General features: G+C 36.5%; 1 protein-coding gene and 1 pseudogene across 1 annotated transcript in view; both read right to left on the bottom strand.

Moving 5' to 3' along the window:
• SCFD1 (sec1 family domain containing 1) overlaps positions 1–14633 on the bottom strand; it is a 117951-nt gene that overhangs the window by 25151 nt on the left and 78167 nt on the right. Inside the window, exons 18-19 of the mRNA XM_047862056.1 lie at positions 11720–11782; positions 5658–5733 (exon numbers count right to left, since the gene is read on the bottom strand). Coding sequence (XP_047718012.1) covers positions 5658–5733; positions 11720–11782 — 139 coding nt within the window. The remainder of the gene's footprint in view (positions 1–5657; positions 5734–11719; positions 11783–14633) is intronic.
• On the bottom strand, positions 5744–7925 carry LOC125167646 (40S ribosomal protein S6-like; annotated as a pseudogene).

Genomic DNA, 14633 nt, shown 5'->3' with positions numbered 1-14633 from the left:
GCAAACAAAAAATTCCCAAACATTTTCCAGTGTTTTTGGGAACTGTTTTAGAAATAAAATGTAAAACATTATCGTGTGGGCTAGCATTAAATCTTCATTAGCAGCAAGCTTTACTATAGACATAGATTTGAGAGATAAAAGTCTCATAAACATGAATATCCTACATTAAGGATCACTATTTCTAAAATCCTCAAATTTAGATACATGAACTAGAAATTTTATTTGGAGAAAAAAATAAAAAATAAATTAAAAAAAAAGGATTCTAAAAACCCTTACTGGTTTTATGACCATAGTTATGTTCTATGATTTTAGTCACTGGAAAAGGCTGAACAAAAACAATGTTAATCTTATCTCTGATGATGTAATTGCTTAAAAACAAACTGAAATAGAATGTGCACAGAAGTTAAAAAACAATCTAAGCAAAGTAATACAGCTTTACACCTAAAACAGTTAAAGGATTTTTTTCCCTTTAGTTCTCCTAGAATTAGCCACTGTACTCTATACTGCCAGCTGGTCTATAGTGACTATTTCTAATTTTCCCTTTACAGCCTTGGGCTTGGGATGATATTCTGATGCTGAAGTCAGCATTGAGATTGTGACAAGAATTGCTCCTGTCTTGATTATCAAAACCCTGGTGAATGAAAACCAGTTTGTGGACTTCCTTGAATGCTTTTTTTTTTTTTCTTCCCCCAAGTAAGCTTCACGCCCAACACGAGCCCAACACGGCTTGAAATCATGACCCTGGGATCAAGACCTAAGAGTCATACACTTAACTGACTAAGCCACCCAGGTGCCCCAAGAATGCTTATCTTGAAGAGTATGTTAGCCAAGTAACTAATAAGATGAAATGTGTGGATACCAGAAACACATTGGAAATGAGGAATTATCAACTATATAGGGATGGAAAGTTGTCAGTGAAGTAAAGATAGGAAAAGGGAGGGAGTATAAGATGGATCATCTATTTCCAAAATTTTAAAATTTTATACCAGAAGGGGATCTATGGATGAATCCAATATCCACATCAACATCTTACAGATGAGGAAATAATGAAATATAAAGGGGTATTTTTTCCATAATCACAGTATGCTAATGGCAATGAAATCAAGAAAATAAGATCACATGGACCCAATAAAACACATCCAGTCCTCTATCACTCAGTTTCAACAATGATCAACTCATGGCAAATCCTGTCTACTCTCACCTATTCCCCAATTTCCTAGGTTGTTTTAAAATAAGTCCTCAATAAAAAATCATTTCAGTCATCAATATTTCAGTATATATTTTCAAAATATAAGAACTCATAAAAAACTGTAACACTACTAGCACAACTAAAATAATAATTTCTTAATACAGTAATATCCAGTTAATGTTAAAATTTCCCTATTTCAAACATTTATTCTTGAGTTTTCTCATTCAAATCACAAACTTAAGGGCCACACACTGGAGTTAGATGATACACCTTTTAACTTTTTTTAACCTACTGGTTTCCACTGCTTGCAATTTACTTGTTAATTCATTTTAAAAGAGTGATTATTTTAGCAAACAATCGAAAGTGAAATAGAAAACTTCTAAATTATGCAACTTTGTGCTATATTATTCATCACATTCTTGTACAATTATCCTCGCACAAATTCCAAATCTGTGAATATCATTCAAATGGTTTTATGTGATAGCTGATACTTGTGATGCAGAAAACTTATGTTGCCCAAGAAACGAAGTATAAAAAGCTCTTAAAGGCAATATAGAAAACTGCATATGAGACATCGTATTCTTTTTATTTATAACTTAAAACATTTACTCAGATTAAAAAGTGTAAAACAATAGAGATTTTAAGAGTCATAAAGTACTCAAAACTTTACAAGTATGAAAGTGGCAGAATTCATCTCTAGCAGTCTCTTCTCTGGTCATCTCTTTCCTCTTAGTTCCCAAACTGCCGCAGATCTCCCATTGCAGTACTGCTAAATTTTAGAACATTAGGGCAATGTAACTTTTAAAATGGATTTCTATTAGTTTAAACATTTCTAGAACAATAGACTCTTTTTTAATTATTCAACTGACAAAGACTGCACACATATACACACATACATGTATGCACCAAGGTCTGGGAAGGATGTAGAGAAACTAGCACTGTAAGTCAATGCTAGTCGGTATACCTTTTCTGGAGGGCAACTTGGTATTATTTATTAAGAACAATTAGAAATGTTCACCCTTTTGATTCTATAATTCAACTATAGGAATTTATCAGATAGAAGTAATCAGAGACAAATACCCAGAAAAAAATTAACATTTAAATATTAGGTATATATCCATCAGAATACTCTTTTTTTTTTTTTTGAAATAACAAACGATTGTATTAGACTGTTTTTTTCTTATTTTTAAAAATGTTTATTTATTTTGAGAGAGAAAGTGAGCAAGAGAGCACAGGGGAAGTGCAGAGAGAGGGAGAGAGAAAATCCCAAGCAAGCTCTGCACTGTCAGCACAGAGCCCAGCGTGGGACTCGAACTCATGAACTGTGAGATCATGACCTGAGCTGAAATCAAGAGTAATGTGCACTTAACCAACTGAGCCATGCAAGTGCCAATTTTTTTTTTTTTTAAAGTAGGTTCCACACCTAGTGTGGAGCCCATCGTGGGGCTTAGGCTCACAACTTTTGAGATCAAGATCTGAGCTTAGACCAAGAGTTGGACACTTAACCAAATGATGCACCCAGACACCCCTAAATGTTTTTTAGTATGACTTTTCTTTTTACTTCAAAATATAAAATGAACCATCCTCCCACAACAAAAAAATCACATTTATTTCCTGTATGTTGAGCCTAAATGTCTCATTAACTTACACTTTTAAAAAAATGCATGGTTCTTCTAGTAGTAGCGGCAGAAATATCCTACAGATAGAGATAACTACCAATCATTCCAAAATTTACTTCTGTAAGTAAGAAACTGCCAATTTCAAAGTAGTTTGTTACTTGCAATGTTAAGAAAAGCAAAGGGATTTGAGGTTACAGATGACAGTTTTTATACTTTATGAACTTTAAACAAACTTGTGTTAGTTTATTGTGTTAGTACAATAAAATATTTAACTAGATCAGTTTAGACACCTATTACAAACATCACTAGTGGACATTTATGTGAATAATAAGCTCAGAAAGTAAATAAGAACATTCCAAAAATTAAAGTCTGTAATTTCTCCATACTATGAGCTATTCCACTATTGCGATTTCCTTGTAAGAGTAACCCATTAAGAAAAATATGTAATTCTCCTTAAACATAAATTTAACTACATGTGGCTACACAACACCCACTCTATCTACCGAAAGGCAGACATTATCTTAGGAACTGGTGGTTCCCTTTTTGTCTCACATAACAAAATCATCTTGTCCATAGTTAATGCTAAGTAACTGTCATTATTGGTGGTGTGACAGAGATTCTCTCTTGACAAAACTTTACTCAGGCTCCTCTGAGCTCTCTTTCAATGAGGACTTGACTTCTGAACTTCTGTGTCCATATTTGCACAGCCCACTTTAAAAAGCATCCTGCTAAGTTAGTTTAGCAAGAATCTCTCATTTTCTATACCTGATTACCCTTCTTATCTGGTCAGGTTCCTCATCCTCTCATCTCCCAGGTGATGTCTGATCTCATTGGCCTGCCTTCAGCAAGAATCCTGTTAGGGTGGTTTAGCCAGAATCCTCTTCCATCCCTGATGTTTCCTTTTAGTAATTTTACATCCACTGATTCCTACCCTGGTCCTTGGCTATAAATTCCCACTTTCCCTTGATGTATTTGGAATTGAGCCCAATCTTTCCCCCCAGGGACAAAACCTTACTGTGGTGGTCCCAATTCCTTTCACAGTGACCCCCCCTGAATGTCTGTCTTCCTGTTCTTTCCCAAGTGTCATGAGTAATTTTCTCTTTAACAAGTGCTAGGTTAAACTGTAAAGTACAATACATTAATGTCTAATGTGCCCAACTTCCTATTTTGTATTTTTTTTTTAACTTTTATTTATTATTGAGAGACAGAGACAGAGTATGAGCATAGCAGGGGCGGAGATAGAGGGAGACACAGAATCTGAAGCAGGTTCCAGGCTCTGAGCTGTCAGCACAGAGCCTGACGTGGAGCCCGAACCCACGAACTGTGAGATCATGACCTGAGCTGAAGCTGGACGCTTAACTGACTGAGCCACCCAGGCGCCCCTTTCCACCTTTTCACCTTCTGCAGAAGAAAGATGAACAGACTCAGGGAAGCAATGTAAACCAGTAAAAGAGTGGATTAAGTACTTACTAGTGGCTCTTTACCAGGAGAGAGGTAGACTGTGAGGGAATGAAAAGAATTCCTAAGAGGGATAATGAAGCTAAAAAGTGTTCCCAAATAATTAGGAAATAATGCAATCTGGAATGTATCTTAAGTTTGGAAAGTCAAGAGCGCTTTAATTAAATAAAGCATATTAGTTTTTTTCACTGTTCTTTACTTATACTACATGGTTTTTATAATAAAACATCACTCCAATAAAGAACTGAATACTTACTATATATATAGTGCTATGGAGAATTCAAAGATTGGTACAAAAAATTCCTTGCTCTCAAGGATCTTATCAAGATCCTTATCAAGAAGTAAAACATTCTATGTCAATTATACCTCAATAAAACTGGGGGGGGGGGCAGAGTAAAAAATAACATCAATACAAAATACTCCATGTAAATACTGTAAGGAAGATGAAAGTATGAAGAAAGCCCAGAGAAAGAAAAGATCAACCTTTTTCTGAAAACAAGTAAACACTGACTATTCACATCTGAATAACTGATAATCAACTCTCTTAAAAATTTGGGCTTTAAAATCTTTCTCATTATAAATTGAAATATTTATGTGTGAAATATTATGTTTTAGCCTTTCCTTCAACTATCTCAGTAAAAATAAGTAAAAGAAAAAATATAATAGGAATAATGAAACAAGAATGACAGGATGTTGCGTACTGAAGCTTGGTGAAGAGTTCAGGGAAGATTCCTATACTAATGTTTATTTGAAAATTTCCGTACTGTAAAGTAAAAAACAAATCCTATTTGAAAACAAACAAAATTAATGATGACTTTCTGAAGCAGAATACTTATATATTAGATTAACAGAAAAAAAGAAAAACAAAAGTCACTAAAAAATGTTTTCTGTACAAAACTATTATTCCAAAATGAAGTGTAAAATCAGGCTATACTACTTTTGGGGTAGTTTCATTACCCCAAAACATACATTCTACTTAAAATATTTTATTCTAACTTACATAGACCTTTAGACCTTTAAGTTCATTTGCTTATTCTCTTAATATATGTTAAAACTTATATGCATTAGGTAACAGTTTATTATTCTAAGTAGGGTAAGTTCATTTTTCCAATCAATGTACTTTTACAAACCTGACAGTAGTTAAAGGAAAATCAAAGTGTCAATAAAGTCCAAATGAATTAAAAAAAAAAAAAAGCCTAAAATAACAGAGCCCTGAACTACATGTGTGAAAATATCGTATTTTTAAATATGCCAGAAAGAGGCCCGTTGATTTTACTTTATTCCAAATATTTATAACTTGAATATATCTAGAAGGTATTCTAGCTAAGCAATCAACCTGTCAACATTTATGTTCAAAAATTACCAGAATGTTTTCTAACAAGTATACTCACTTGCTGTTTCAATACCAGGTTCTTCACTCCTTCCATCACAAACTGTGACCCAGTATTCATGACTCGTGATAAGAGACTAGGGACAAAAGAAGAGGATTACCCTAAGTATAACTTATCTTTCCAATTTGTTACAGATAAATCATTTGCCTATTACACATGACCTGCTGAGGCTCACTGTACCTACCACTTTTATTCTCACTAAACAGTGACCCGAGAATTTTTGCTTCCAGATATCCTGGCTACAATTTTACCTAACAACAAAACAGTGATAAAATTGTCTATCAATAATTATTAATAAAATGTAAAAATAAAAGCTGCCCTCAAATTAAGCATCTTATTTTATTTTTTAAAGTTTATTTATTTATTTTGAGAGAGAGAGAGAGAGAGAGAGAGAGAGAACGAACATGAGTGGGGGGCAGGTGTAGAAGGATGGAGAGATGGAGAGCGAGAATCCCAAGCAGGCTCTGTACTGTTAGTACAGAGCACAACACAGGGCTCCATCTTATGAACTGTGAGATCATGACCTGAGCCAAAATCAAAAGTTGGACCAACTGACCCACCCAGGTGCCCCTCAAATTAAACATTTTTCCATTAGCATTTGCTTACTTCATGTCCCTGTGTCATGGTATTCCAAACCTTTTCATTATTAGCGTATTGGCTTTGGTGACCTATGATCAGTGATCCTTGCTGTTCCTATTGTAATTATTTCGGGGTGCCACAATCCTTGCTCATGTAAGCTAGCAAACTTAACTGATAAATAGAGTGGTGTGTTTTGAATGCTCTATCAACTGCCTGTTTCCCACTCTCTCACCCTCTCCTGGTGCCTCCCCATTCCCTAAGATACAACAATATTGAAATTAGGCCAATTAATAGCCCTATAATGGCCTGTATGTGTTCAGGCGAAAGGAAGAGTTACATGTCTCTCACTTTTATTTATTTATTTTTTGATGTCTGATTTTCTTTGTTATTCTTAGAAAATCTCCTTTTGATTGGACTCTGACTAAGAGATGGAGGTTCTCAGAGAGGACAGCTTCTGTCTCTTGGCAATCTGTTCCTGGCAGTTTTTTTGGCCTCCTTTATTCTCTTGGCCAAAAGTTGAGCATTTTCTGCAGCCTCTTCCTTCTTTTTTCTTAGTATGCTGTTTCTTCAGAGCAATATGCCGACATCTGTGTTGGAGGACATGTGGAATAACAAGATTGCTGAATACTGAGCGCTTTGGTTCCTGGTTTCTTACCTTCTCTGTTTAGGGACTTTCTCACAGCATACTTGTGGATATCATCTTCTTTAGAGAGACTGAAAAGTCTGTGGATTCTGCTAGCTCTTTTGGGTCCCAGGTGATGAGGCACAGTATTATCAATGAGTCCAGGAATATCCTTCCCCTCCTTTTTTTTTTCACAATGAGAACAAGTTGAGAACACTAAGACTGACACCCATAATGCAACCTTGAACAGATTTGCATTTTCTTTCCCCAGCCCTCCTTGGTCTGTAGTGGAAATGACCCTTACTCAGAAGGCAGACACAGCCATGGGTCAAAACACTCTGCTTCACTGGGAATCCTTGTTTGTCATTGCCACCACTGATTCAGACTACATAATCCTTCTTCACCCAGAGCATCAGCAGCAATTTCTGTGGCCATATGCTTCCATAAAAGGTAAAAAATCTGTCGGCTGTCCACGTCAATGAGTTTCTGGAAGCCAGTAGCTGAGAAAGAGATGTTCAACTTCATCCTAAAGCAGTCTACCTACCACCTCTGAGGCGCATGAAAAAGAGCACATGTCTCTCACTTTAAATCAAAAGTTAGAAATAATTAAGTTTAGTGAGGAAGAAGGCATGTCAAAAGCTGAGGCAGGCTGAAAGCTAAGCCTCTTGTGCCAGTTAGCCAAGTTGTGAATGCAAAGAAAAAGTTCTTGAAGGAAATTAAAAGTGCTACTCTAGTGAGCTCACAAATAAGAAAGTGAAACAGACTTAATGCTGATAAGGAAAAAGTTACAGTACTATGGATAGATCAAGCCAGCCACAAAATTCCCTTCAGCTAAAGCCTAATCCAGAGCAAGGCCCTAACTCTCTCCAATTCTACGAAGGCTGAGAGAGGTGAGGAAGCTACAAAAGAAAAATTTGAAGCTGGCAGAGGTTGGCTCATAAGGTTTAAGGAAGGAAGCCACTGAGAAACTTAACAGAAGGCCATGGGGGAGGGGAAGGAAAAAAAAAAAAAGGGTTAGAGAGGGAGGGAGCCAAAACATAAGAGACTGTTAAAAACTGAGAACAAACTGAGGGTTGATGGGGGGGAGGGGGGGGGTTGGAGGGAGGGGAGGGTGGGTGATGGGCATTGAGGAGGGCACATGTTGGGAGGAGCACTGGGTGTTGTATGGAAACCAATCTGACAATAAATTTCATATTTAAAAAAAATAAAAAAATAAAAAAAGGAAGGAAGCCATCTCTGTAAGGTAAGTGCAGGGTGACACAAGAGCTGATGGAGGGGTTGCAGCAAGTTATCCAGATATAGCTAAGGTAATGAATGAAGGTGGCTACACTGAACAGTTTTTCAATACAGACAAAGAAACTTCTTTTTTTTAATTTTTTTTTTTCAACGTTTATTTATTTTTGGGACAGAGAGAGACAGAGCATGAACGGGGGAGGGGCAGAGAGAGAGGGAGACACAGAATCGGAAACAGGCTCCAGGCTCTGAGCCATCAGCCCAGAGCCTGACGCGGGGCTCGAACTCCCGGACCGCGAGACCGTGACCTGGCTGAAGTCGGACGCTTAACCGACTGCGCCACCCAGGCGCCCCAGACAAAGAAACTTCTACTGGAAGAAGATGCCATCGAGCACTTACACAGCTAGAAGAAGTCAAGACTTGGCTTCAATTGGCTTCAAAACTTCAAGGACTCTTATTAAGGGCTATTGCAGCTGAGGACTTTAAATCGAAGCCAATGCTAATTTACCATTCTGAAAATCCCTAAGAATTATCCCTTAAGAATTATGTTACATCTCCTTTGCTGTGTTCTAGAAATAGAACAAAGCCTGGATGACAGCACATCTGTTTGCATGATTTACTGAATATTTTAAGCCCAGTGTTGAAACCTACTGCTCAGAAAAAAAGACACCTTTTCAAATATTACTGCCCACTGCCAACACACCTGGTTACTCAAGAGCTCTGATGGAGATGTACGCTGAAGTTAATGTTGTTTTCATGCCTGCTAAAAACTTATCCATTCTTCAGCCCATGGATCAAGGAATAATCCTGACTTTCAAGCCTTCTGATTAAAGAAATACATTTTGTAAGGCTATGTAACTGTTACAGATAGTGATTGCTCTGATGGATCTGGGCAAACTAAACTGAAAATCTTCTACAAAGGATTTACCATTCTAGATGCCAGTAAGAACATTCACAATTCATGGTAAGAGGTCAAACTATCATCATGAAAAAAAGTTTGGAATAAGTTGACTAAAACCCTCATAGGTGACTTTAAGGAGTTCAGGACTTCAAGGGAGGAAGTAACTGCAGATGTGGTGGATACAGAGAACTAGAATTAGAAGAGCCTGAGGATAGGACTGAATTGCTGTAATCTCATGATACAACTTTAGTGAATGAGGAGTTGTTGCTTGTAGAAGGGCAAAGAAAGTAGTTTCTTGGGAATGAATCTACTCCCGGTGAAGACTGCTGAAATGACAACAAAGGATTTAGAATATTCCATAAATTTTGTTGACAAAACAGTTCCAGGGTTTGAGGGACTGACTCCAATTTTGAAAGAAGTTCTACTACAAGTAAATGCGATCAAGCTGCATGCGTGGTTACAGAGAAATCGTTTGTAGAGGAACAGTCCATTGATGCAATAAACCTCACCATTGTCTTATTTTAACAGGACACAGCCACCCCAACCTTCACGAACCACCATCCTGAGCAGTCAGCAACCATCAATATCATGGCAAGACTCTCCACCAACAAAAAGATTACTGAAAGTTCAGATGATGGTTATCATTTTTTAGCAACAAACTATTAAAAAGCCTCATTAAAAAAAATGTTTATTTATTTATTTAGGGAGAGGGCGCATGCACACGGGGAGGAGAGAGGGTGGGTGAGGGCAGAAAGACAGGAGAGAGAATCCCAAGCAGGCTCCACACTATCAGCATTGAGCCTGAAGCAGGGTTTGATCCCATGAACGGTGATACCATTACCTGAGCCCAAATCAAGAGCTGGATGCTCAATCGACTGAGTGACCCAGGCACCCCAGCAATAACTATTTTTAAATTAAGATATGTACATTTTTTAAAGACAAAATGCTATTATACCCTTAATAGACTATAGCACAGTATAAATGTAATTAACATGCACAGGAAACCAAAAAATTAATTTTGAGTTGTTTTATTGTATTATTTGCTTTATTACAGTGGTCTGGAACTGAACCCCCAATACCTTTGAGCTATGTCTATAGGTTTTAGGCAAATTATAATTTGGAGAGAACTCCCTGCTTTCCTGATTGCCTTACTATTAAAACAATAAAATTAATGATAGTAAATCAGGATAACTTGTTTTAGGAATTCAAAACACATCAACATATTGAAAATATATATGGGTGTAAGTATTACAAGTAAGTAAAAAAGTTACTATATTCTCTACATCACAGCAGCTAGATCCAGTCCTGTGTTTATACAATCTCCCCACAATACATAACCTCTATCACATAAAAATGTGAAGCATAACATACCTGGTGAATTTTACCTCAGTTCTGAAGAAATGTTTGAGTATTTAACAACAAAAGTAACATCAATAAATGACCTGCCATATTGGGCATATATTTGTGGCTCAGTCAATCTCTCATTTGGGATCAAGGGATGTTGTGTGGGACAGAATGGTATTCCTGTATTATGATATCAGAAGGCTAGGGATAGCCTTCAAATCATCAAGATTTTCTTACAACACATTTTATTAAAATCCTCAACTATGAAATCCACAAGAAATCTTTAGGCTTTTAATATTCAGTTAAGATTTTAAGATATGGAACTGGAAAGTCTACTAAATACATGAGAGTAATTTCCAAATAAATTTCCTTTTCCCTATCTTGCCTTTACTCCTCTGTGAAATCAAAGGATGGACAAGGTGGAAATGCTTTAACAGAAACAAGAGAAAGTAACCTTTGTTGGAATGAAGAGTTCAGAGGCAAGTCCCTGGTACCAGGCAACTCGAGGCACTGCTAACTTACACAGCACTGTATGAAGGTGAGGCTAGCTGGATTCATTCTGTCAAGCATTTAAAACACTTGCTTAGCTGAGTGTTTTTGCTTTTTGCAAACTGTTCCATTAAAACTGGAAGCTTGAGGTAAAGCTAGAATAAAACTGTTTTCCTCTGGATTGTACACTTTTATTCTAAAACTTAAAGAATTTGAAACAAGTATGGTATGAAAAAGAGTAGTTAGAATTACCTTGTTCAGTTACTTTGAAAATCATGCACACTATAGGATTCTGTGGAGTGAGGAGTCAGACCTAGACCTAGACCTCCTCCTACTATTAAATGATTTCCTCCCTGTCATTTAATAGTATGCCTACATCTCTCTTGAAGCTAAGTCTTGAGTGCCTAGCTCCAAATCTGTATTACTTATCAACAGTGATACAAAAGTAGCTTTAACCTTCATATAACTTCTGAAAATAAAAAAATGTAATGTTTTAAGAACAAGGAAGCAAAAGAAGCCAATAGCTCATACCATGTAAAATATATTAACTTACATTTTATTTTAAAAAATGTTTATTTTGAAAAACATGTTTTTAATTATTATTTTTTTTATGTTTATTTTTTGAGAGAGAGACAGCAAGCTGAGGAAGGGCAGAAAAAGAGGGAGAGAGAAATCCCAAGCATGCTCCATGCTATCAGTGCAGAGCCCGATGTAGGGTTCAAACTCCCAAACTGTGAGATCAAGACCTGAGCCAAAACCAGGACTTGGGTGCTTACCGAATGAGCCACTCAGGTGCCCCAAAGTGTCAGTGTGCTTTTAGGGCTTGAGAGTCTAATTATTAATTATGGTCTGGAGTACCAGACTTATTCCGTCAGAATTATTAAAAATACTTACCCCATTGGCTTAGTAGTAGTGTTACCATAGCTGGCAGGAGCTGAGGCCATCTTGGCAAAAGCCCTATGAAATAAAAAAAGCTATATTGAAAAACTGATTATCAGAGCAAACATTCAGCATCACACTATTAAAAACTCCACTGACTTTTACTATGCAGACATTTCTGAAAAGAGAATCATCTTTCAACGAATATAATACAATGTTTCAGTATAATGAGCACTGAAACAATTATATAAATGTTGACTATATGATTTGTAATCATGTAAAATGTTGTCCAAGTACAGTACAATTAGTACTGAAACACTGAGATTTTGTTTTGTTTTGTTTTGCAGTTTATGTATTTTGAGAGAGAGAAAGCACAAGCAGGGTGGAGAGGGGGAGAGAGGGGGAGAGAGAGGGAGAGAGAGGAAGAGAGGGAGAGAGAGGGAGGGAATCCCAAGCAGGCTCTGGTCTACCAACACAGAGCCCAATGCAGGGCTCAAACCCACGAACTGCAAGATCATGACCCAAGCTGAAGTTGGATGTTCAACTGAATGAGCCACCCAGGCGCCCTTGAAATTCTTTAAAAAATACAAATGCATTCATTTCCCAAACATCAAGACTTTTTCCTTTTATTATATCTGGTCATTAACATGAAACAGACTTGCTGCCTTGAAAGAACAATCATGAACTAAGTTTAGTCTCTTTATCAGTCCCCACATTCCATACTCCCTCATTCCCAGACATATGCCTTTGTTCATGCTGTCCTTTGAGGGGGATAAATGGACTGCCTTCTTCTCCAACAGAAATTATGCATTTCCCTTTAAGACTCTGCTCAAAACTACTTTTTTCTTTTATTAAAAAAAATTTTTTTTTAATGATTATTTATTTTTGAAAGAGAAACAGAGAGCACGAGCCAGGAAGGGGCAGAGAGACAGAGGGAGACACAGAATCCGAAGTAGGCTTCAAGCTCTGAGCTGTCAGCACAGAGTATGATGCAGGGCTTGAACCCACAAACTGTGAGATCATGACCTAAGCCAAAGTCGGACAGTTAACCAACTGAGCCACCCAGGTGCCCCAAAACCAATTTTTTCATTAAACTATTCTACCACCCAATGATTTTTCCTTTTAAGAGTTATTTTCTACAACACACACTTTTATACCTAATTGCATGTAGTCATTTATTTTCAAATCTTTCTAAGTGTCCAGAATTCTCTTTAACTAAACTATACAATTTCTGAAGTCTGGCAAAAAGATGGCACTTAGATGTGCTTTTAAAAATATTTTCCTTCTGGGAGTATGTTTACCATAGAGAATTGAGGACACAAAATGCTCCCAAAAGAACCCTAACACTTTGAGGCTCACAATCATGATTTTTGTGTATATTCCTCTAATCCCTGGACACACATATATATAACATATATACTTTAAAAACAAAATTAATATACTGTAAAACTGTTCTGTAACATTTTAATAGCATACCATAAACACTTTTATGTGACTCAATACTCTTCTATAATGATTCCTAACTATTTCAATTGTTTTTGTAAAAGAAAAAAAAGTTTACATAAATATGAGAAAATCATATGAGAGTAAAAAACGGAATGGAAATCACTAAGATGTGATAATTGAAATGTTAAAAACACTCTACTTCAACTGGGACAGAACTCACTGAAAATACCATTAGAGAAATCCCAAACACAAAAATCACAACCTTGTTCAGGAAGGAGGATGTGAATCAAATGTTTTCAGAAGTAGACTAGAATTTCTGCCTTCAACAAATACTTATTTTTCACTAGAATGAACTATATCTAAACAATATGGAAGGATTCAATAAATCATGGCACATTTTTATGGCTAAACAATATTCACACACTAAATAGTACCACTGAAGAAAATTTAAGAAACACTATTAAAAAAACTTTTTAAAAAATGTTTCTTTTTGAGGGGTGGGGAGGGAGGGTGGGAAAGTGGGGTTGGAGCAGAGACAAAGGAAGACAGAGAATCCCAAGCAGGCTCCACCAGCTTTGGAGCAAAGCCCGGCCTGTGGCTCGAGCTCACCAGCCGTGAGATCATGACCTAAGCCAAAGCTGGACATTCAACCGAATGAGCCACCCAGGTGCTCCAAGAAACACTATAATTATTTAAGAAAATGGACTGCTAAAATGAGTTAATGGAAAACTAGAATACAAAACTGTATCAATACTAATAATTCCCAAATTTTAAAAAATACATGTAATGTACATATAAAAAGATATACAGTGTTTAGCTGTAGACTTTGGATGATGATATTACAAGTAAATTTTTACTTCCTTTCTAACAGAGTTTTATACAATTTTCTTCAAAAAACTTGTATTACTCTTTATAATTATAAAGAAAAATGCTAGGAATTACGTATTTTATAACCATATAAAATGATGTCCAAGACTGGCTTTCCTCTTCCAACAAAAAATGTTTGATTAAGGAGTTCTCCACAAATCATAATGTAAAGAACAATGACATATGCCACAAAGCCAATGTGTAAAGGTATATATTATAAAAATTGGAAAAAGCAGTTTTCAGTTTCTCTTTTTAAACAGAGGTCTATTGTATATTTTCTTCTTATTACAAGAACATAGTGAAATAAAAAGAAATTTGAAAAAGCAGGGGCACCTGGCTGGCTCAGTCAGTAGAGCATATAACTCTTGACTTTGGAGTCATGAGTTCGAGACCCATGTTGAGGGTAGAGATGACTTAAAAAAAAAAAAAAAAAATGAGGCTCCTGACTAGCTCTGTCGGTGTGCATCGCTCTTGATTTCTGGGTTGTAAGTTTGAACTTCATGTTGGGTGTAGAAGATTACTTAAAAATAAAATATTAGGGGTGCCTCAGTGGCTCAGTTGGTTAAGTGCCTCACTCCTGATTTCAGCTCAGGTCATGATCTCACTGTTCGTGGGA

Source organism: Prionailurus viverrinus, chromosome B3, assembly GCF_022837055.1.
Source record: "Prionailurus viverrinus isolate Anna chromosome B3, UM_Priviv_1.0, whole genome shotgun sequence".
Classification (NCBI taxonomy): domain Eukaryota; kingdom Metazoa; phylum Chordata; class Mammalia; order Carnivora; family Felidae; genus Prionailurus; species Prionailurus viverrinus.
Note: the sequence above shows the minus strand (reverse complement) of the source record. Positions and strands in the feature narration are given on the sequence as shown.